The sequence below is a fragment of the Embiotoca jacksoni genome, unplaced genomic scaffold (genome assembly GCF_022577435.1).
Source record: "Embiotoca jacksoni isolate LCO1_2020_lvr unplaced genomic scaffold, fEmbJac1.0.p SCAF_23, whole genome shotgun sequence".
Classification (NCBI taxonomy): domain Eukaryota; kingdom Metazoa; phylum Chordata; class Actinopteri; family Embiotocidae; genus Embiotoca; species Embiotoca jacksoni.
The window spans coordinates 5,533,827-5,556,358 of record NW_027185374.1 but is presented as its reverse complement, the minus strand read 5'-3'; the positions used below and the strand labels follow the sequence as shown (position 1 = coordinate 5,556,358).

Sequence of the window (22,532 nt, the reverse complement as noted above, 5' to 3'; positions counted from 1 at the left end):
TATCTAAGCTAAATAAATAAGCTACTGTATGGAACCTCAAACCCCTGTATTTTCTTAGAGTAGAATCAGCAGTCAGAATATTATAATGTAGAAAGTCAAAGATGAAGCCAAGTGGTGTTTAAGTGTAGGCTACAATACTTAAAACACAACCGAAAGTTTCAGAGGATGGTAAACTGAACACCAAGTGTGTCATATAGTTCAAATCAAACAGTGTTAAGTTAATTACTTTCCACAGTTGGTTTTCACTTTTGAGCAACAACATAGTAAAACTAAGAAACCAATAAATGTAATTTTCCAACACAATCGACTGTATGTTGGGTGTAACCTGAAACACTGATTTTACATCAGGAGGCCATATCACAGAATTCATTTACAGTGTGCACTGTAATTTGTGACATGCAAATTACAAAAAAGTTGGCCGGACCAATACCGGACTGTACATAAAAGTAGTTCAACGCTTCCACTATGACATCTGGTGGCCAACACCTGACATCCCTGCCATGCTCTCCAATTCACGCAGCCTATATTTTTTAGTAATGAGATCACATTTCTAAACATAGATTTTAAAAAGACACCAGTTTTCATCAGTGTGATACATATTTGTGAAAACCACGCGTTATATTTAGCATGCAACATACTCAGTTGATAACCGTGGCATGCGGATTACACGTCAAAGATACGTACGGCGGAACTGTTCATCTTGTGTCGCTGATGTGTCACCGGACTGTTTTTGCAGTTGCGCATCTCACGGGCGCATTCGTGCGGCGCCTGTTAGCATGTAGCTCGTGGCGGTATCGTGTGATGCTTCGCAAAAAAAAAAAAAAATTAACACTTTTTTTGGCGCAAACATGGCGCTTTCGATGGAAACGCAGCTGCAGAGCATCTTCGAGGATGTTGTGGTAACTTTGCATCTTTGTAAACCGGTTTGCGGCTGAGCTAACTTTAGTTAGCATTTCAGTAGCCTTTTCACTTTGCACTCAGTGCTGTTTTTTTTTGTTTTGTTTTGTTTTGTTTTTTGCTAAAGAGTCATCCTAAAAAATATATAACCAGACAGTGTTTCCTTGGTACAGTTATAACGAACTATAAATCTACGAGTTAATATCTGGACTTCCTATATGTGGCAGGTGGTGAGGCCAGAAGGGCATTTAAAGCAAAAGGGTTGAGTCAGGTAGACATAAACACGTTATATGGATAAGGAACAACAAAAAAAAGTTGAAGTCTGTTGTGTAACACTACAGAAGAGAGATTCAAATGTTAATATGTTTTATGTTCTCCCACCTCATCATCCCTCCATTTTAATTCCTCTCCTCCTTTTTTTTTTATATCTCAGAAAACGGAGTTGATAGAAGAGGCCTTTGCAGGGTAAGGTGGCTCCAAATATCCTGATATTTTGCAATTACATTGTTAGAAGCTGTCCAAGGTGTCATGTCTTAGCAGAAGTAAGCGGTCATTAATCGTGCAGTGTAAAATCTGATTTTTTTTTTTTTTTAGGATGTTTATGGACACTCCAGAGGATGAGAGGACGAAACTGATCAGTTGTCTCGGCGCCTTTGGACAGTACTGGGGAACCCTACCGCAGGTTTGTCCCACGCACAGACACGAACACGTGCTCACGTGTGAATTCATGGGTAATTGGCTGTATGTTTTTTCTCAACTGCATCATTGACCTCCTGCAGGAGTCGCATGACCAGTGTGTGCAATGGATAGTGCGCTTTATACACAGTCAGCACAGCCCCAAAAGAATCTCCTTCCTGTACGACTGTCTAGCGATGGCTGTGGAGACGAGTCTGTTACCACCCAGGTAAAAATAATTAGTAGGTTTATTTTAACAGAGACAGAATATATATATCTAAAAAAAAATAATTCTGAAAATCACATCACATAAAAGTTATCAATTGATTTGCATTTGATTGTGTGAAATAAGTGTTTGATCCCGTAGCAAAACACGACTCAGTACTTGGTGGAGAAACCGTTGTTGGCGAGCACCGAGGTCAGACGTTTCTTGTAGTTGGTCACCAGGTTTGAACATCTCGGGAGGGATTCTGGTCCACTCCTCTTTGCAGATCCTCTCCAAATCCTTAAGGTTTCGAGGCTGTCGCTTAGCAACTCGAAGCTTCAGCTCCCTCCACAGATTTTCTATGAGATTAAAGTCCGGAGACTGGCTCGGACACTCCATGACCTTAATGTGCTTCTTCTTGAGCCGCTCATTTGTTGCCTTGGCCGTATGTTTTGGGTCATTGTCGTGCTGGAAGACCCGTCCACGACCCGTCTTCAGTGTCCTGGCTGAGGGAAGGAGGTTGTCGCCCAAGATGGCCCCGTCCATCCTCCCCTCAATGCGGTGAAGTCGTCCCGTCCCCTTAGCAGAGAAACACCTCCAAAGCATAATGTTTCCACCTCCGTGCTTGACGGTGTTCTCGGGCATTTCTCTTCCTCCAAACACGGCGAGTCTAGTTGATGCCAAAGAGCTGGATTTTGGTCTCATCTGACCACATCACCTTCTCCCAAGCCTTCTCTGAATCATTCAGAAGTTCATTGGCCAACTTCAGACGGGCCTGTCCATGTTCCTTCTTGAACAGGGGGACCTTGCAGCGCTGCAGGATTTTAATCCATTACGGCGTCGTGTGTTACCAACGGTTGTCTTGGTGACTGTGGTCCCAGCTGTATGGGGTCATTAACAAGTTCCTCCCGTGTAGTTCTTGGCTGATCCATCACCTTTCTCATGATCATCGATACCCCACGAGGTGAGATCTTGCGTGGAGCCCCAGACCGAGGGCGATCGATGGTCATTTTGTGTTTCTTCCATTTCCGAATAATCGCACCAACAGTTGTCTCCATCTCACCGAGCTGCTTGCCGATGGTCTTGTAGCCCATTCCAGCCTTGTGCAGGTCTACAATCTTGTCCCTGACGTCCTTAGACAGCTCTTTGGTCTTGCCCATGGTGGAGAGGTTGGAATCTGATTGATTGATTCTGTGGACAGGTGTCTTTTATACAGGTAATGAGTTGAGATTCGGAGTACTTTCTTAAAGCGAGAGGACTAATCTAACCGGTCTGTGGGAGCCAGAATTCTTGCTGGTTGGTACGGGATCAAATACTTAAATCACACAATCAAATACAAATCAATTTGGCAAGGGATCAAATAATTATTTCCTTCACTGTAGTTAAAATGGAATGATCTTTATGGTTTATGATATTTCCAAAGTTTATACTGGTTCTATTTTTTATATGTTTATGGAGTCTCGTTGACATAAAACATGTATTTTACTGTGTTTATAGCTGTGATATAACGCTCACCCGTTATGTCTGGTAATTGTCTTCATCATCCATCCAATGAATGTGTCTTCTTTTCAGGATGGTGTGTGGAGCTCTGATAAGCTCTGATAGTTTGGAGTGGGAGAGGACTCAGTTGTGGGCGTTAACTTTTAAACTGATCCGCAAGATCATCGGAGGGGTGGACTACAAGGTCTCTGACACAACACAATGTACACACACAAACGCACACACATATCTCCTCTTCCAATCTGTGCATTTTATTCCATTTCTATCAAAATTTTGAGTTTGTCTCTATTTGAAGACTGTTAACACAGAGGTCTCTCTTTATGTAGGATTATCTCAAATAAATCCAACGTGGAAGTGTTAAAAATTCCTTTCTTCCAAAATGTCAAAAAATATCATGACTGCTCTGATCTCTGCATTTTAAGTTTTCTAAAGAGCCAGTTGATAAAACTAAAGGCTTGGATATGTTCAAAACTGTGTTTCAGGGGGTTCGCGACCTGATGAAGGCCATACTGGATAAAATTCAAACCATTCCCACCACTGTCAGCTCAGCGATAGTCCAGCAGCTTCTGGCTGCAAGAGAGGTGCCCGTCTTTCTACCTTTCAAATATAAAACTGAATTCCTTGTCATTTGATAATATTGATTTTGATGCTGTCTTTGCATATATTCCTGTAAGTACGTCACGTCTATCAGTTTAGTTTGTTTTTCTGTTTGCTCGTTTTGCAGGTGGTTGAATACATCCTGGACAGAAATGCCTGCCTCCTGCCGGCCTACTTTGCCATCACAGAAATCAGAAAACTATACCCAGAAGGACAACTGTCTCATTGGGTGAGTGTGCGTTTTTTGTATGTGCGTACAGTATTTGTGCAACTCTATGTGTGTTTAACGCTCTTTGTGTTTTTTTGTTGTTTCTGTCTGTCTCTCTCTCTCTCTCTCTCATTTGTAGTTACTTGGGAGTTTGATAGCAGACTTTGTGGACAGTTTCCGACCGACGGCCAGAATCAACTCCATCTGTGGTAAGAAGCACATAAACACAATAAAACATAGCAAAAGTTATGTGATATGTGTAATCACTTCCTGTAATAATAAGGCATCGTAACGTCACAAAAATATCTAGAGATATTTTAGCCTTTGTCTTAAAAAAAATAAATTCCTGTACTTAAAGAACCATGGGCTTAAAGTCACCAAACAATTCCTGTCATTCAAGTGACGTAGCTTTAAAAAAAAAAAAAAAAAAACATTGTTTGACTGCAATACTAAACACATTGGTTACATCTTTGAAAATAAGTGCTCCAAATACTATTTAACACATACCGTATGCACAAAATCAAAGTGTAATCTCTGACAACTGTAAAGCTTTATGAAACTCGTATGATTTAACACATACTGTATGATTAGACTGATGCAGAGTTTTGCGACGATTCATCTTTTAATTCTCATGATAAGACCACATTTTCCTAAAACCTGTCACTTCCTGCTCGGTTGTTTTTTGCAGTCAACCAGCTCAGCAGTTTGTTTGAATGATGACAGAGGTTGACAAGCCTTTGCTGATTGTAAATGAGTTATTTGGTTAATAAGCATGTTTTGTTTGGAAGCTTTGCTGCAGAGAAATTGGGTGAATTTTTCCAAAATTGCAAGATCTTGCAAATATTGGGGAAATGAGGTTGAATTTGCATAAATATTTGTGACTGCACGGTTTCCTGGAGGGGCCGAGAAGTGTTTCAACCCCACCAATCTTAAAGGTGGCCAAGTCAGTACATAATGCAATGCAATTATGGGTGTTAAATCACTTCTTTCTTAATGTGTGTGCCCACAGGACGATGTAGTCTGTTACCTGTGGTAAATAACAGCGGGGCCATCTGTAACTCCTGGAAATTAGACCCCACTACCCTCCGCTTCCCTCTGAGAGGCATGCTGCCTTTTGACAAGGTAACATGTGTACATACACACGACACACGCACATTTACACCTGCACCAAGACAAAAGTGGTGATAATTTGTATGTTTTTGTATGTAGGACCTGTTTGAGCCACAGACGGGTTTACTACGCTACGTACTAGAACAGCCGTACTCCAGAGAGATGGTGTGCAACATGTTAGGACTGAACAAACAGGTAAAAGCACCTCCTCTTCTTCTGCTTTGGCTCCTATGCTCCCATACAAAGGTCCCTCACCTTCACTTCTCCTGTCCTTCTCTATCAGCCACCCACTTTTCTTTTCATTTTTCTCTCTTATACTTGCTTCTGCTTTCTTATTCCCTTGTTCTTTATTATCTTCCTATTTCTTTCTCTTCGTTGTGTTAATTTGCACTTGTTTTTTTTAAACTTTTTTTAAAAACTTTTTTCCCCCCGTAGTTTTATTTATTTTATAATCCTCCTTAATTTCTGCTCCCTTGTATTCCTTGTAATCCTTGTAACACAACTATATAAGACTATACGCAAAGCGACACCGTGAGCTTGACCCATAATGCACTGGTGTCAGTTTGTCCTGTTGGGTTCATGCGCACAACTTTTTTTTCTCACCCTTATAAAGACCCGCCCTACTCTGCCTCTGATTGGATAGATTGGCGAGGAGCGAGATGGTTAGGATAAGAATATCAGAGTCGGGGCCAGTCAGAGGTAGAGTAGAGTGTTAGGGCCTGATTTACTAAAGGTTGGCGTCTGTAAAATCACGTGCAAACTTCACACCACCCGCAAAAAAATGTCCAAGCAGATCTACTAACGACGTGCAGTGAGGATTGCGTCTTTCAAATGTGCAATTTAACACGCGTTGTCCATTTCACGTGTTTGCCTGCATGCATATGTAATATTGGGCGTTTCTACTTGAACGTGCAAAATACTGGGAGGGAACATGCAAATAGATAAATTTAGCACCCGCAACGATATTTACTAAACCTGAAAGTAGAAACAGGAGAAGTGATTGTTGTGTATTTTAGTACGACTGAAAAGAACGTATTAATCAGATGCGCAAATCTGGAGAGACGGCTGCTCTTATTGTGGTGAGAAGGAGATGCAGGGAAACCAAAGAATATGTAGAGAACGTGGTTTTACACCCGTGGAAACAGTTTTGAGATGACGGAGGGGAAAATTATTCAGACATATCGTTTGTCCAAAGATGACCTTTCTGAGTTATTTTATGAACTGTATGATGATTGACAGCCAACAACAAGGAGGAGACACGAAATACCAGCAATGTCAAAACTTCATACGAGTCAGCATTTACTTTCCTCTGGGTCATTCCAGCGTATCGCTGCTTGGATATCCCACCAGTCCCGTTATTCATGTGTCACAAGTCCTGAATGAGTCCTGCAGAATTCACAGGTAGCTTCATGAGGTTCACGAGCACTCGTGAGGGACTGAATGAAAAGTCACCTGCTCATCAAAGAAAGATCTGGACCTGCTGATCGGTGTTTGTTAGAGGATCTCATCCACCGTCCCTCCCGTTTTATTTGCTGACGTTTTATTATAAGCAGGTTTTTTTGCCTAATATCTTGCCATCTACTCATAATTTCATTGATCTTGCTGTTTTACCCACGGCATTGACTTCCTCACTGATAATCTCCTATATAGCGTTTTGTTCTTGCTATAATTATATTTATTAATTTCAATAGAATCAGATTTCCTTTTGCTTTTGCAGTCATTCTGTTAGAACGGCTGGAATCACTTTAACACACGCAAACACAGAATTTAAATACAGCAATTTGCACCTGATATCAAAGACGCAACTACTTTTAGTAAATCACCCACAAAACGAGTGGGAAAATAAATGTGTAAACTTTTGGAAAAATCACGCAATTCAGTACCCTTTATTTGAGATCTTAGTAAATCAGGCCCTTAAAGTACTACTGGTGGGAAAAAAAATAAATAAAGCAGTTCATGCAGTTTCAGCTCAGCTCACCAAGCGCAGCCATCAACGCAGTTTGACCGGTTAACATTGTGTCTTAAACAGTTTGTTGCTAACACAAGGCAATAATTAATGCTCTATATGGATTTTTCTTCATATTTTACCCATGAGCAAATAACCCAGAATCCGGTTTGTCTTTTAGAATAGGCTGAGTTGATGCTAACTGTGCTGAGCAGAAGGTGAACAACGTAGCTCCTTAGTCACCACTTTCTCTCTCTGTCTCTCCGTTTTTTCTCCTCTCTCTTTTTTTCCTCTCTCTGTCTTTGTTTCTCTCCCTTTTCTCTCTCTTTTGTCTTCTGGTTGTGTGTCGTGTTTGTCTGTTTCTCTGCCATGCGCTCTCTAGACTCTGAACATTGTCCAGGTATGTGGTTGTCCCTCTTCCTGGTCACCTGACCTACCAACTAACCAGCTTATTGGACACTTAGCTTCTCAGGCACGCTGGTGTTCCAGGAATGTGAAACTGGACAAATAAAGAAAAAGAAACCTTGAAATGTAGTAAAAAAAAAACAAAAAAAAAACGCTTCAGAGCTTGAGATGGACACAGCAGGGCTTCACAGACACAGATATGGTTGAATAAATAGGTACACAGCGGGTGGATGGGTAGATCAACAGACTGGCAGGCAGTTTATGGATCATTAACCATGGATGATCTGTTCAATTAATAGGGTTGTGTGCAAGTAAATTGTCTCCTGCCACATTTTCAGTAACATCACCTTGCTTTGCATGCTACCTTATCTTTGCTTTTAATGCAACAGAAATAGCACATTATCAATACAATTGATTGATTGAAGCCACCGATGGCTAATATTGTCAGCTTATATTCTGTATATTACATGGTGCTCTTGGCAAAACAAGAAACACTCATCAAAAAACAAATTCCTTGCTCATATTTTTAGTACACGTGTTTTGTTTAATGACTAGGAAAATAGGGCGATCATTATTAACTGGTCACGAAAGCTCGTAGACAGGAGGCAGGATGTCAACTCTGTTTTCTTTAGAGTTTAAGCAGCTCATTACTGCTGACTGCTTAAATTTATACTCAATGTTTTTGCATCATTGGATTTGCTTGTTATGATAATTTGCCTCATTATATTTGCCTGACTGTGGTTTAATGTCCAATTAACACACAGTGGATTTTTTTTTTCAAGATTCTATTTTACAACCCTGGATTGATTCATTGAAAATGGCAACTGAGCAAACTCATCATTCAGACTGAGAGCTGTAAACTCTGTCATTAAGGAAGAGTGAATTTAGTTCCATCTGACATGAAGTATTTTTGACTTTAAACCCTGCTGTTGACATTTCAAGTCCTGCTGCGCTGCATGTGTGGATGTAGTCTGGTCTTTGCCTGTTGGTGGCAGCAAGGTCCTTCTGTGTCGGACCTTCTGCTGCTTTCTGTTGCGCTGACCTGGGCAAAACTTCACTGTTTTTTTTTTCTCTGAATAGTGGTTTTAACTTGGGTAATGATATACTTCTTTGACTGCAATTCATTAGCAGACAACAGCCTTGGAAATCAAGTGACGAGCAGTCACTGTGGCAGTCTTACAGTGACCACAGCTGACTGCAGACCTACTCAGACAGGGCTCTGCATGTTTTTCCAAGATGGAAGTAACAGCAAAAATGATGCACTACTTACAATTGAACACAGATATCACTCCGTTTTACGGTGCTAAACTGTAATAAGTAAATCACAGTCTGCATCGGGAGTTGATCGAGCTTAAAAAGTATTTGGTCTCACTGCCGTGTCTTCTACTTTCAGTTTAAACTAACTCGATGCTTTGTTGCTGCAATATATTGTCAAACCTTCTTCTAATGCAGCTCGTGCCATCCACTCAATTATTGCATTCTCCAAAATGATAAGCGCTTGTAATTTGTAATAGTCACACTCGGCTAACTCCATCTCTTTATAAACTGGCTTATCATCCAAAAAAAAAAAAAATCCCTCTTGTCTGTTGAGGGTAGAAATGGGACGATATTAACCAGATAGCTACAGTATGCATATAAATTTAAACTGCATCTTTAAAAGCAGCTTCAGAAATAGAAGACATAGTAAAGTGTGGCACACAAAGCCAAATGTTGTCATCCCTTTAAGTGTTATCTTGTTTTGCCCAGGACGGGTGATGAGTGTTTCTGATTGGCTGTCTGCATGGATGAGTGAACGCTGATCTGTGCTGCCTGACGTTCATCAGTGAAAACATGTGCAATGAAGAAACGCTGCAGGTTGTTTGAGGCTTGTTATTGGTTTTATTTTCAGTTTGCACTTCATGACCTGCAAGTCGCATCCACAGGTGACTGAAGAAAAGGTCTCTCTTTAAGATAATGAACAAGTTAGCACGGTGTTATGGAAGAGTTTTTCAGAGGAGCTACGTAGAGGCGTAGTTTAGGCTTCAGTGTTTAATTGCATTTGCAAAGGTTTTGCTTTTATCAACAGGTCACTGACTTAAATGCTACCTTCAATCCAGACACTCAGGAGTTATCCAGAATGTAATTACACATTTGGCTGCTTGATTACTGAGTGTTTCCATCTGAAACTCTCCAGCCTCGCAGACCAGACCAGAAACCGTCCGTCAGTGGCCGACACATAGCATGCTTATCAGCTAGTGCTGGTTGATGAACTGACTAGAGTAGATAAAGGCCACCCTGCTAAATCAGGTCACCAGTTGTTGTGCTGTTGGTAGATGAGATTATAGACCAGCCGCTGTTATGGTTTAACAGTGTGTTTATGGATCTGACCAGATAAGCTGTGTAGCTGATTTCTTAGCAGGTCCTTCTCTCTTTCTCTCTTTCTCTCTGTCCCTTTTTTTTGCCCTCCTTCTCTGTCGCTCATGAGCAAGTGTGTGTTTTTGGGAGCAGCAGAAGAGAAGTTGTACTGAAGGCCGGTACGACGAAAGAAATGTGCAAACAAAGTGACGGTCGGCCACGCAGCTCCTCTTCTCCCTCCGAATCACACCACCTCCCCCGGGCCTGTCGGTCTGCATGCGGGAACGTGTTGCACTGTTTTGATGTGGTTTGCTGTTTTTTTGCCGTGCTTTTCAGTGCCGTACTTCTTTGTGCTGTGTCGTGCTGTGCTGTTCAGTCCTGTGTCTCAGTCGCGTGAGGAGGGCTCCGTGTTGAGGTTTGACGTAAAGTCCTCCAGTGCAGAGATCCTCACTCCTTCGACTCTGTCGCCGGTGTGTGAATTTAAGTTTCCCAACCCGGGTCGAGGTTAAATGGAAGTTTGGATATTTTTAAATGTTTAAAGGAATTAAACGATTGTGAAGGAAAAATGTCAGGGAATATCTGTTTATCACGAGGTCCAGTTTCATGAAATTTAACAGCCGAGATAATTCTTCATTCAAAGATCCAAAGAAGTCATTAGCATGGTATATCAACTGTAAGCCAGGCAGTAAAATCCACATTTGAACACGCACTGTGTGCACTGTGTGTGAAGTTTTACTTTAAACTGTTATTAAGCAGAAACTGAGCAGTAAAACTGTTATTGATTTGGGTTTGAATATGCAGTGAACCTGCCCTCCATCACAGTCGGCCCTCCTGTCTCTCCCTCCCTCCACTAACCCAAACCCCACCACTGAGCCATCTGTCTGACTTTCTCCCGAGTCCCTTTCTCCCTTCCTTCTCCGATCTTTTATCAAACCCCTCCTTTTATATATGGAAGTCTCACCACTGCTGGTTTGGACACCCCAATGATGTTCATATACGATGCAGTACTTTATCCTACATGATATAAAGTACACTGGACATTATCTGCCTAATATGTCTTTATGATATGCTGCTGAAAAACGGGTAATATTTCAAAAGACTTCAACACATTTACATTATTTAAATTTGATTTCTTTTTAAGGATAAAGCACATTAATTACTCATCATATAGATGTGTCATTGTTAGCTGGCAAGCTAATTTTGATGTGCAATCCACTCGGCAGGACGTTGTAAAGCCCATCACAGTGTCAGTGTGAAATCATGAGTCGTCTTTCTTTGATTTTATTCACATAGCTTGTGAGTTCAGTGCTGATCAGCCAATCTTTTGTGATTGGTTTATACAAGTCGTAAAAACCTTGATCCAAGATATCTGTAGAAGATTTTACTAAATCCAAATTACAATTTGGCAACCATGTGATCATTTCAGTAAAGATATGGGTAAATGCTGGAATGGGGCTAAATTGTACCCAGATGACAGAGGCAGGAAGGAGATACAGTCCTGCATGACATGGATGGAGATTTTTTTTTTTTTGTCTGGCAATAGCTGGTGGATCTATCAAAATAAACCTTTGAATGTGAAGTAATTTAATGACTATGTTCCTTTCATTCTCTCCTGCCCTCTTTCTTTCTCTGTTCCTCCATGTTTCTTTCACTCCTTGGTCGTCTCTCCCTCCCTTTCTCTGTTTAACCTCTTCTCCCTCCTGCCCACTGTTTTCTTTAACACTCCCCCCTACAGAATAAGCAGAGGTGCCCGGTGCTAGAGGAGCAGCTGGTGGACCTGGTGGTGTACGCCATGGAGCGCTCGGAGACCGAGGAACACTTTGACGCCGACATCGGAGGAACGAGCCAGTTACTGTGGCAGCACCTCTCCTCCCAGCTCATCTTCTTTGTGTTGTTCCAGTTTGCGAGCTTCCCTCACATGGTGCTGTCGTTACATCAGAAGGTAAGAGGGAGGGGTTAATGATTACACTAATGGACGACTGGCGAGCACTCACACTGCAGAAAAATACATGAAAGCTGTGTGGGATGATATGTCTGCATTATTAAAAAAATGTAAATGGCTGCAATGAATCTATAGACGCAATTATATTTTACTGTGGATCCAGACAACCTGCAAGCAGCTGGTTCAGGCAGTGAAGCAACTGTCAAAAAAGGTGGTTGGGAAATCGAATATTCAGTGAGGCGTTAACTCATTAGTTACAGTCGTCTTGCCAATGGCAAGACTATCAAACTAAACTATCTTTTGCCAGTGTGGAGGCCAAAGTGATGCAGAACACATGACCACCACATGAACATCAGCCGGAGAGAGAGCAAATACCATCATTGTTTGCAGATAAGATGCTGACCAACGTAATTTAATCGGGAAGTTTAACAGCACTATGCTGTACATTGCTGTAAAACAGTGTGCTTTTTAGCTGCACAAGATTTGTGGTTCATAGTCATTCTGGTTAGGATTATACAGCACTGAAAAATAAGAAGAACAAGCACGATCTTATCAAATGGCATAATGAATCAAAACAAAGAAAGTACGGGCCAAACTTGGCCCAGGAGCCCCAAATTGGGCTGCTCTGCGACTAAGAAATGTATTTCCCTCTCTACTGGGTCCTTTACTGCTTCTCTGTCTGTAGCTTGCAGGTCGAGGTCTCATTAAAGGGAGAGATCACCTGATGTGGGTCCTGCTGCAGTTCATATCAGGAAGCATTCAGAAGAACGCCTTAGCTGACTTCCTGCCTGTCATGAAGCTCTTTGACCTGCTCTACCCAGAAAAGGAGGTACACATCTGCCAAAACATGTTTTTGTTGTACTATAGTCATTAATATTCCTACCAAAAGTGTCCTATTTTAACTTTCTCTTTTGGTTTGTGCTGTATGCTTTGCTGTTACAGCTTCTCATTAGTCGTTGTAGTATTTGGCTGGTTGTTTAGCTCAGAGTACAAGTAGAGTAAGTAATGCGTTTGTTTTCTCTCCACCTAAAGTGCATTCCAGTTCCTGACATTAACAAGCCCCAGTCGACCCATTCCTTTGCCATGACCTGCATCTGGATCCACCTGAACCGCAAAGCTCAGAACGACAACTCCAAACTGCAGATCCCCATCCCTCACTCTCTGAAACTACACCACGAGTATGTACCTTTTAAATATACCCAACCCCAAACTTATTAAATATCTCAAAACACTTTCCTTTACTGCTGTCTTTGTGCCTCTTCTTTCTTAGGTTTCTTCAGCAGTCACTGCGTAACAAGACCCTGGGCATGTCCGACTACAAGATCGCCCTGCTGTGTAACGCTTACAGCACCAACTCCGAGTGCTTCACTCTGCCAATGGGTGTCCTGGTAGAAACCATCTATGGAAACGGATCTATGAGGATCAACCTGCCCGGCACCAGCTGCATGGCGTCGGGGTCGGTCACTCCGCTGCCCATGAATCTGCTGGATTCACTCACTGTACATGCAAAGATGAGGTAGGGGAAAAGAAGAGGACAAACCGCCGGATAAATGGAAGATGGAGGGCAAAATTCAAGTAGCATGTAACTGTCCCTTGTCTTTGTCCCTCTCGTCTGCCTTTCTGTCTCCAGTCTGATCCACAGCATCGCCACACGTGTGATCAAGCTGGCCCATGCCAAGTCCAGCATCGCCCTGGCACCTGCACTGGTAGAAACCTACAGCAGGCTGTTGGTCTATATGGAAATCGAGTCACTGGGCATCAAAGGATTCATCAGTGAGTTCACTGAAAATGTCCACTGGGTTTAAAAGTAGACGCAGAACACGTACATTTATACTTCTTTTTAGGATGATGTCATTTTGCTCCTCAATAATCGTTGTCCTTGACTGTCTTAGTGTTAAGCACACAACATTTACACACAAACACACATCTCACTTTTTAGGAGTAGGCTACAGATATTCAGGCAGTAGGAGGAGAACTTAAGGGAAGAGAAAGCACGAGCAAGATAAGAACATTTGCTTAAGTAGTGCCTTGTTAACCTTTCTCAGGACTTTTTAAAGCAGTTCGAAATCATTCTAACAGAATTATACTTCTAAGATAAAGTAGAGTTCAGGAATTTATATCACAAAAATACACATTTATTGAGGCATCTCTGAAGCCAAGTGTGCAAAAAAGTTGCCGTAATGTAAATATTTATATTATTAACTGTATTAACTTACTCCCAGTAAAGAAGCAGGTTAAAGTCAGTAATGCTGTTCAGTTAAAAATACATTCTTGACTAATCGTCTCTCTGAACCTCAACATGATTAAGAACAAAAACTGAGATCAGTATATTTATTTTTGATCTAGTAAAGTTTGTACAAATTTGTATGCGTGTTTCAGTTCTTCCAGCATGTTTCTAGCCCGTTTTGTATTCAGTCATTACTGCATGACCACTGTGTTGCATTCTGAACAGACCTGAATTTGTCTCTTATATTAATGATGCACACTCTCTCTACTCAGGCCAGTTGTTGCCCAACGTGTTCAAGTCTCACGCGTGGGGAATCCTTCACACGTTACTGGAGATGTTCAGCTACAGGATGCACCACATCCAGCCGCACTACAGAGTCCAACTCCTGAGTCATCTGCACAGTCTGGCTGCCGTGCCTCAGACCAACCAGAACCAGCTGCATCTATGGTAACGTGGACACACACACACACGTTCACGTATATCCAAAACGCAAGCTATTAACGCAGTACAAGATTGCTTACAGTTGTATGCGAAGTTAGATATTTTCTTGATTTTGCAGTGAAAAGAACACAACTTCTGCTGCAGATAGAAATCAATGAGCCTTTCTTCAAATGTTAAAGCTAGAAGGAGCAGGTGAAAATTCTTAAGTTGTGGATAGAAATACTTTGCTTGCTACAAAAAGCTTGCAAACTGTGAAATCTTCCAAAGGAGAGGTCACTAAGTACTTAGTACATCAACACTACAAACTACTGTCAAACAGCAACACCACAAACTACACAAATGAATCAATGCATTTCTAACACATTCCCCCAAAAAAACAACCTCACCACATTATTTACTGCAGAGCTATGACATCACATTTTACAGGTGGTGTTTTTGTTGTGCCCGCCTTCATCAGTGGGATAATGGTCTCCATCATCATGTCTTCATGTCTCTCTCCTCAGTGTTGAGAGCACGGCTCTGCGGCTGATCACAGCGTTGGGGAGCTCAGAGGTCCAACCTCAGTTCACCCGCTTCCTCAACGACCCCAAGACGGTTCTGTCAGCCGAGTCTGAGGAGCTGAACCGCGCCCTGATCCTCACCCTAGCCAGAGCCACGCACGTCACCGGTACGTTTTTTTGCCGTGTCGTTTTCTTATGTTTTTCTTATTACCGTATTTTTTTTTTATTCAAGCATCTTGAAATTGAGTTGGCCTGTCTGTCCCTGTTTTATATGCCGTATGGTCACCAGCTTTGTATCCGTGTAGATTTCTTCACGGGGTCTGACTCCATCCATGGCACGTGGTGTAAAGACATCCTCCAGACCATCATGACCTTCACGCCTCACAACTGGGCCTCACACACTCTGTCCTGCTTCCCTGCTCCACTACAGGTACAAATATGAAGACTGACGCTGCCCGAATGAACAAATGAAGATTTTCTCTAATCAAATTCCTGAAACTCGCTGTAATGACTCCTGCTCCTCTATTTTTCCTCCAGGCGTTCTTCAAGCAGAACAACGTTCCTCAGGAGTCTCGTTTCAACCTGAAGAAGAACGTAGAGGAAGAGTATAGGAAGTGGAAGTCGATGGCCAATGAGAATGACATCATCACCCACTTCTCCATGCAGGGCTCGCCTCCTCTGTTCCTCTGCCTGCTGTGGAAGATGCTGCTGGAGACGGACCACATAAACCAGATAGGCTTCAGGTGAGTCCCTAAATTATAACTGAACATTTACCTTCGGCATACAGTATAAAAAGTAGATTACAGTGGCATTTTTTGTTGTTAATATTTTGACACTTATATGAAGAGATTTCTTTTCTTATTTTTTTTACACATATAACTTCAATACATTTGCAGTTTTGTAGCATATATATTGCAGACACAATGTCTACTTTGATGGGTTAGTGATGCAGCTCACCACTGATATCGAGGCATTTTAAATGTCCACTAATTGGCCTGAGGAGGGACGTTCTTAAGTCTATAAACAACTTCTGTAACTAATTGGTCCGGAGAGAGTAAACAGTCGTATTGTGGGACGATGAGCTGACCGCTGCTTGATTTTTAACAACATTCTTTTTGAAAATTATGTCCCTCAGGGTCTTGGAGCGTATCGGAGCTCGTGCACTGGTGGCTCACGTGCGCACATTTGCTGACTTCCTCGTCTACGAGTTCTCGACATCAGCTGGCGGACAGCAGCTCAACAAGTGCATTGAAATCCTCAATGACATGGTCTGGAAGTACAACATAGTCACACTGGACCGACTCATTCTGTGTCTGGTGAGGACATGCTGACAAACATAGAGCCACTGAGTGCAACACAAACACAGCAGACACTTTACTCCACAACAAGACATAATAAGCCGCTGCTCTTTTTCAGGCAATGCGCAGCCACGAAGGAAATGAGGCGCAGGTTTGCTACTTCATAATCCAGCTGCTGCTGCTGAAGCCCAACGACTTCAGGAACAGAGTCAATGATTTTGTCAAGGAGAACGCTCCCGAGCACTGGCTGCAGAGTGACTGGCACAACAAACACATGAACTACCACAAGGTACACGCGTAACAAAAACACTTTCTCCGATGTGAAAAGTCGACTCGCGCTTTTCCATCCAAGCGTTCAGACAAAACCAGTCGAATGAAGTTACACGAAGGACAAATCAGATTTAAAAACGCAGTAAACTGAATTTTTGAAACGATTGTGTTGATTGTCATCTGACCAGAAATACCCAGAGAAGTTGTACTTCGAGGGTCTCGCAGACCAAGTGAACCCCCCCATGCAGCTCCAGCCTCAGTACCTGCCAATCTACTTTGGCAACGTGTGCCTGCGCTTCCTGCCCGTCTTCGACATCGTCATCCACCGCTTCCTGGAGCTTCTTCCCGTCTCCAAGTCTCTGGAAACGCTGCTCGATCATCTTGGAGGGCTGTACAAGTTCCACGGTCAGTAATGCTGCTTGAACACGTCGGACTGTACATGAAGGAGGGTTGGATTTACTGAAGACGAGGGCAGTGGGACAGTTGTGATTATTTGTGTTTGTGCGCAGACCGCCCGGTGACCTACCTGTACAACACCCTTCACTACTACGAGCGACACCTGAGGGACAGAACCAACCTGAAGAGGAAACTGGTTCATGCCATCATGTCTTCACTGAAGGTAGGCAAAGACCACCGTGAACCCATCGTGTTGTGATAATATACATTATCTATTATTTATTTCAACAATCCATGTCGTTGTCTCCTTTTTATATGTATATATTCATATTATTTGTTTATATTAGCAGCAGATTTTATAGTGTAATATTTTGTTTTACAGGACAACCGTACGCCAGGTTGGTGTCTCAGTGAAACCTATCTGAAGTTTGGTATGAACCCCAGAGAGGATAACGTGTGGATCCCTGACGACACATACTACTGCAAGCTGATTGGACGCCTGGTGGACAATATCCTTCATTAATATCACCCTGTCGGTGGACAGTTCCTTCACTCTAACAACACCAGACTGATGCCGGCTAATAAAAAGTCATGGGTCTCTGAGGCAGCTGGATAATATGTTTACCTGGCTGTTGACAGCTTCAGAGAGAGAGAGAGGAATTATTTATCCGTTTTTATTGCAGCCACTGGGGTCGTTGCAAAGGAAATTAAACTAAATCAAATCCATTGAAGGGGCTTGTGTGCACACCCAGACAATGTGCATTTAATTCACATGGGGGGACAAATAACACATCCATGCCTCTCATCAAACCTGATTTCATCCCCCAACGTTCGTCTATCCTTCTTAACTCTGTGGCACCCATGGCGGGAAAGTCACCCGGTCCTTTCCCCAACTGTGACTGGAGGTTCAACGAGTTCCCCAACCCGGCGGCTCACGCTCTGCACGTCACCTGCGTGGAGCTGATGGCTTTGGCCGTGCCAGGAAAAGATGTCGGCAACGCTTTGCTCAACGTTGTGTTGAAAAGGTGCGACAGGCGAACAGAAGCAAATCATCTGTAGGCATGTTCCATGCTACCATGGTACTGCTATATATTTCAGATTGATCAGACATTTGATGATCAGTTCATATTGTCCCCTCACCTTTTAGTCAACCGCTGGTTCCCAGAGAGAACATCACAGCTTGGATGAATGCCATTGGACTGGTCATCACCGCTCTTCCTGTAAGAAAAATACTCTCAGGTCTTTACCATCCTTACAATTCCATTGAGTTTGTTCACCGTGACCTCCTCTCGTCCTCGTCCTCCTCTTTCAGGAACCCTACTGGATCGTTCTCCACGACCGCATCGTGTCAGTGATCAGCTCTCCGGCGCTGACGTCTGAGACCGAGTGGGCAGGTTATCCCTTCGCCTTGCTGGACTTCACCGCCTGCCACCAAAGCTACAGCGAAATGAACTGCAGCTACGTGCTAGCATTAGCACACGCTGTCTGGCATCACTCATCCATTGGACAGCTGTCTCTGATTCCAAAGTAATGGACTCTCTCTCTCTCTCTCTCTCTGTCTCTCTCTCTCTCTCTGTCTCTTTCTTGTCTGTCCTGTAATACACTTTCCTTTGATGTTTCGTGTGTGTGTGTGTGTGTGTGTGTGTGTGTGTGTGTGTGTGTGTGTGTGTGTGTGTGTGTGTGTGTGTGTGTGTGTGTAGATTCCTGTCAGAGACTCTGAAGCCCATCGTCCAGACAGAGTTCCAGTTACTGTACGTGTATCACCTGGTGGGTCCGTTCCTGCAGCGCTTCCAGCAGGAGAGGACGCGCTGCATGTTGGAGGTATAAAACGCCGATTATCAGCTGACAAAAACAATGATTATTATGACTAAAAAAAACATTTGTTAAGTGTGATAATGTTTCCTTTCTCTGAAGTTTTTTTGCTTAAGTTTGCTTTTCTCTCTTTTTCTGTGCGGGTCCATATACACGTTTTATATATTTCTGTGTGTGTGTGTGTTTCAGATCGGCGTGGCTTTCTATGAGATGCTGCAGGCCGTCGACCAACACTGCCAACACCTCAGCTACATGGACCCAATCTGTGATTTCCTGTATCACATTAAATACATGTACACAGGCGACAGCGTGAAGGAGCCGGTGAGTTTGTGCACCTTTTATTCATTTATTTATTTACTTTTTGAAGGTGTTGACACCCTGAAACTCTGTCTAAAGCCCACCAGCGTGTTCAAAAAAAAGGTAACGGAGGAAGCGACGACTGTAGGAGGTGCGGCGTCAGACACGGACAGAAACGTAGAGCTGTCAGTCAGAGACGTAACCAACATGGCTCCTGTCACTTTTCATTTCTCTCCTGGAAAGACACTTATGAAGAGAGTCACCTGCGTTGTAGCCGAGCTGTCAGTTTCAAAACGTAACCATAGAGCTGCTCTATGTTGTTGCCAGTATTGCTCGTTAGCTCTGAACGTGTTATTAAATTCAGAGCACAGCCGTCATCATCAGGTCCATGTGTTTAATGTCACTGAACAGGAATAAATCTTATATAACGTGTGTTTTTTTTTTTCTGCATTCATCAGGCTTGCTAAAGCTAATTTGACCAGCAGGTATGTGTGAGAGTCCAAACTGAGGCTAGTATTAACCAGAACAGGTAGTTCGCAAAACAGACTTGAAGTCTGGTCTATGACATCACGGTTAAAAACAGGACCGATGATTTGACTGAGGTGAACTTTCAAACCCAAGCAGGCCAAAACTCACTGAATATGAATTTTGTTGGGGGGGGGGGGGGAATCTTCTGATTGTTGCTCATCTATTGATCGATCTGTAACATCTGACTTCATGTTTTCCCTGCGTGCACTCGTCCATCTTTCTCTCCGCCCAGGTGGAGAAAATCATCATGACTTTGCGTCCGGCCATGAAGCTGCGCCTGCGCTTCATCACCCACAGCAGCAAGATCGAGACTTCGTCTTCAGCTGCCACCGCAGCCTCCGCTTCCTCTGCCTCCTCCGCGTCCTCCGCCACCCCTCAGCCCCCCGCCTCCTCGCTCTCCTCCTCCTCCGCCGCCGCCTCCTCCTCCTCGCCCTCCTCCTCCTCACAGCACACACACACGCCCATGTAGGAGGCCCCAGGTCAACGCAGACACGCAAGTAACAATCATGGTGGACTTTCACACACAGGATCGCAGACCGAGTCAAGATATTTAGTTTGCGTTAGTTGTCCTTAACTTGGAGGTTTTCTTTACAAACGAGAACTTGGAGAGCTGCTCGTGTTATCTGCATGACTTTTTTTTTTTTCGTAGGTGCATGAAGACATTTCCGAAACCTCAACTTGTCACAAAGTGGGAAAAAAAACAAAAAACTTTTTCTGTCCAGAAAACTTTAAAAATGAGTCCGTTTGACAGAACTTGGAGGCGCCGATATGTTTATCATGTATTTCTAAAGTGAAGAATCCAAACAGTCAAAATGCAGCTGACAGAACTGCAGCTCTGTTTCACAAGGACTCAGTATTTTATGTTACTATCACGACATCTTTTCATGTAATTTTTTTGTAGTAAATTTTTTTATACTGTACATTATAATTACTTAATAAAAAAAAAAATATGGCGGGTTAAATGAAACACTTTATACTGATGGTTCTTTCTACCAGAAATGGACTGTATTTACGTTTGTGTTTTGGCCACACAAACGAAGTGACACCACAGCAAATCAGGCTTTCTTTCCAGTGGCACACATCATATTTTACATTAGTTTATATATCGTTTGAGCAGCATTCGTCATTGAACTTTAACATTTTTGCAGAGCATTAATTAATCCACCTAAATACTGTTCTTTTTTTTTTAACATGGCAGTCTTTTCTCGGTTTGTGTTGATTTTTCAAAAGGCCCCATTGTTTGGTGTTGCCCTGATAACTGTTGGGCTGGGTGTGAATCCCAAACTGTCTACGTCTGGTCAGTTTGTCCCCGTCTTTCTAAAACACCTTTTCCTCAGGTGAATCACACTCTGTGAGTGTTGCACGAAGCTGCTGTATCACGCAAGATGGTAATACAACAACATAGTAGCTGTCGCCAGCAGGGGGAGTCCAACATGTACAGTTGACATCAGTCACTCTCCTTCACGCAGATATAACTTTTTATTACTGGAGCATGGAGGAAGTCTGAGACGATAGGCCCGATTGTTTTTTTTTTTTTTTTTTTTTATCGTTTCCATGCCTCTTTGCCAGAGGATATCACAAAAACATCTAAACACACATCCATTCAGTTTGGTGGAAAGTCCAGTTTTGAGCCAAGAACACTTAAGATTCTGGCAGAAAGTCGGATCTGGGATTTTTGCCACTTGACGATTTGCAGTGAAACTAACGGTGCCAGAAAGATTTGATTCCAAAACCCTGGGGTATATTTGTTGGGTCAGCAAATCAAATTAGAATTAAAGGGCTTCCTTTGGGTATGAGAGAGTTGAAAGCATCTATCTCATTCTGTCGTCGATAGTCAGTACTCAACTCTGCTGAAATATCAAATGTGGACAAAGTACAAACAGTTTTGTTTTTTATGCTGAAGTCTCTCATGGGCGATATTGGTATTGTGAAAAAAAAAATTGTACTGGCCCTATAAAGAGTAATAAAATACCGAAAAAAAAAAAAGTGGTGCGTTACTGCCCTCACTGGTTGAAAGTTTCAAGTCGGTGTGACCTCCGTATCACTCGGGTGTGTTTGGGTACAAATCCCAAACCAGCAGTGTGTCGTTTTGGAATGACTTGGAAAAAACATACAGAACACCAGATATCCGAGTGGTTAGGGCGCATGTTACATGCACGCCGACGCCCGGTTCATCGGTGCCTAAACACAGTACAGTGACGGATGATGAGAAAGTCCATCAGTTTGTAGTATTGGGCAAATTTATATTTGTACTGCTTGTATCGAAAAAGTCCTGAACTGTTTGTGAACCGTTTTGGGGCCTTTTTTTTTTTTTTTTTTTTTTTTTTTTTTACTCACCGCGGGCTCATTTTTCGCTGCGCCAGCAAGTCCTCTATGGAAACGGTAGTAGAGACGACTCAAAAATGTCGTTATATATGTCATGAATGCTAAAGGAAGGAAGAAAAAAAAAAAGGTTGTTTGATAATAATTTTTTACAAAATTGTCATTTGACTCTCCTGACAAAGTCTCCCCTCCTGATTCAGACTCCCCTGAGAAGGTGTTTACACAGACTGTCGTCTCACTCTGAGCCCTCATCCTCATGCTGAAGAGCGTTTAAGTAGAAGAGCAATCAGGTTACAACTGATAATCAATCATTCCTTAATTACATTACGTAGTCGCCAGGTCAGCTGTAATTGAATTACATGAACATTATGCGAACCCTTTCTTAATTACATTAGACTAGAGAATCTCTTGTGATTTGCATCGGGATGACGGCGCCGGTTCATTCTTATTCGTCCTCAACTGCGGCTCCAGAGGAACGAGTTGAGTAACATTCAATTGTGGATGCAGTTTGATGTTATTTTTCCCCATTATTAAATATTCACGTTTAGTAGGTCGACCGTGACTTAATCACATCACAACTAACGCCGTGTGCGTTTAATCCCGTTCTTCTTCCTGCGTGTGCG

The 22,532-nt window shown here is 42.6% G+C and overlaps 1 protein-coding gene across 2 annotated transcripts; it reads left to right on the top strand.

Annotated features, from left to right (window-relative positions):
• The first annotated feature begins 751 nt into the window (after positions 1–751).
• med23 (mediator complex subunit 23) lies at positions 752–21,171 on the top strand. Of its 2 annotated transcripts, XM_069158439.1 has the most exons (31): positions 752–899; positions 1,331–1,362; positions 1,492–1,579; positions 1,677–1,801; positions 3,350–3,461; positions 3,760–3,858; positions 4,002–4,103; positions 4,222–4,291; positions 5,092–5,204; positions 5,292–5,387; positions 7,520–7,537; positions 11,612–11,818; positions 12,504–12,647; positions 12,851–12,996; positions 13,089–13,334; positions 13,449–13,591; positions 14,318–14,492; positions 14,990–15,153; positions 15,292–15,416; positions 15,524–15,729; positions 16,122–16,302; positions 16,403–16,573; positions 16,743–16,959; positions 17,064–17,173; positions 17,333–17,459; positions 17,810–17,975; positions 18,098–18,170; positions 18,263–18,477; positions 18,651–18,771; positions 18,952–19,083; positions 19,820–21,171. In XM_069158439.1, the coding sequence occupies exons 1-31, from the start codon at positions 849–851 to the stop codon at positions 20,054–20,056; spliced, it is 4,212 nt and encodes a 1,403-aa protein (XP_069014540.1). In that variant the 5' UTR covers positions 752–848; the 3' UTR covers positions 20,057–21,171. The 2 variants fall into 2 exon arrangements, with proteins under 2 accessions (XP_069014540.1, XP_069014541.1); XM_069158440.1 differs by lacking the exon at positions 7,520–7,537.
• Positions 21,172–22,532: the final 1,361 nt, after the last annotated feature.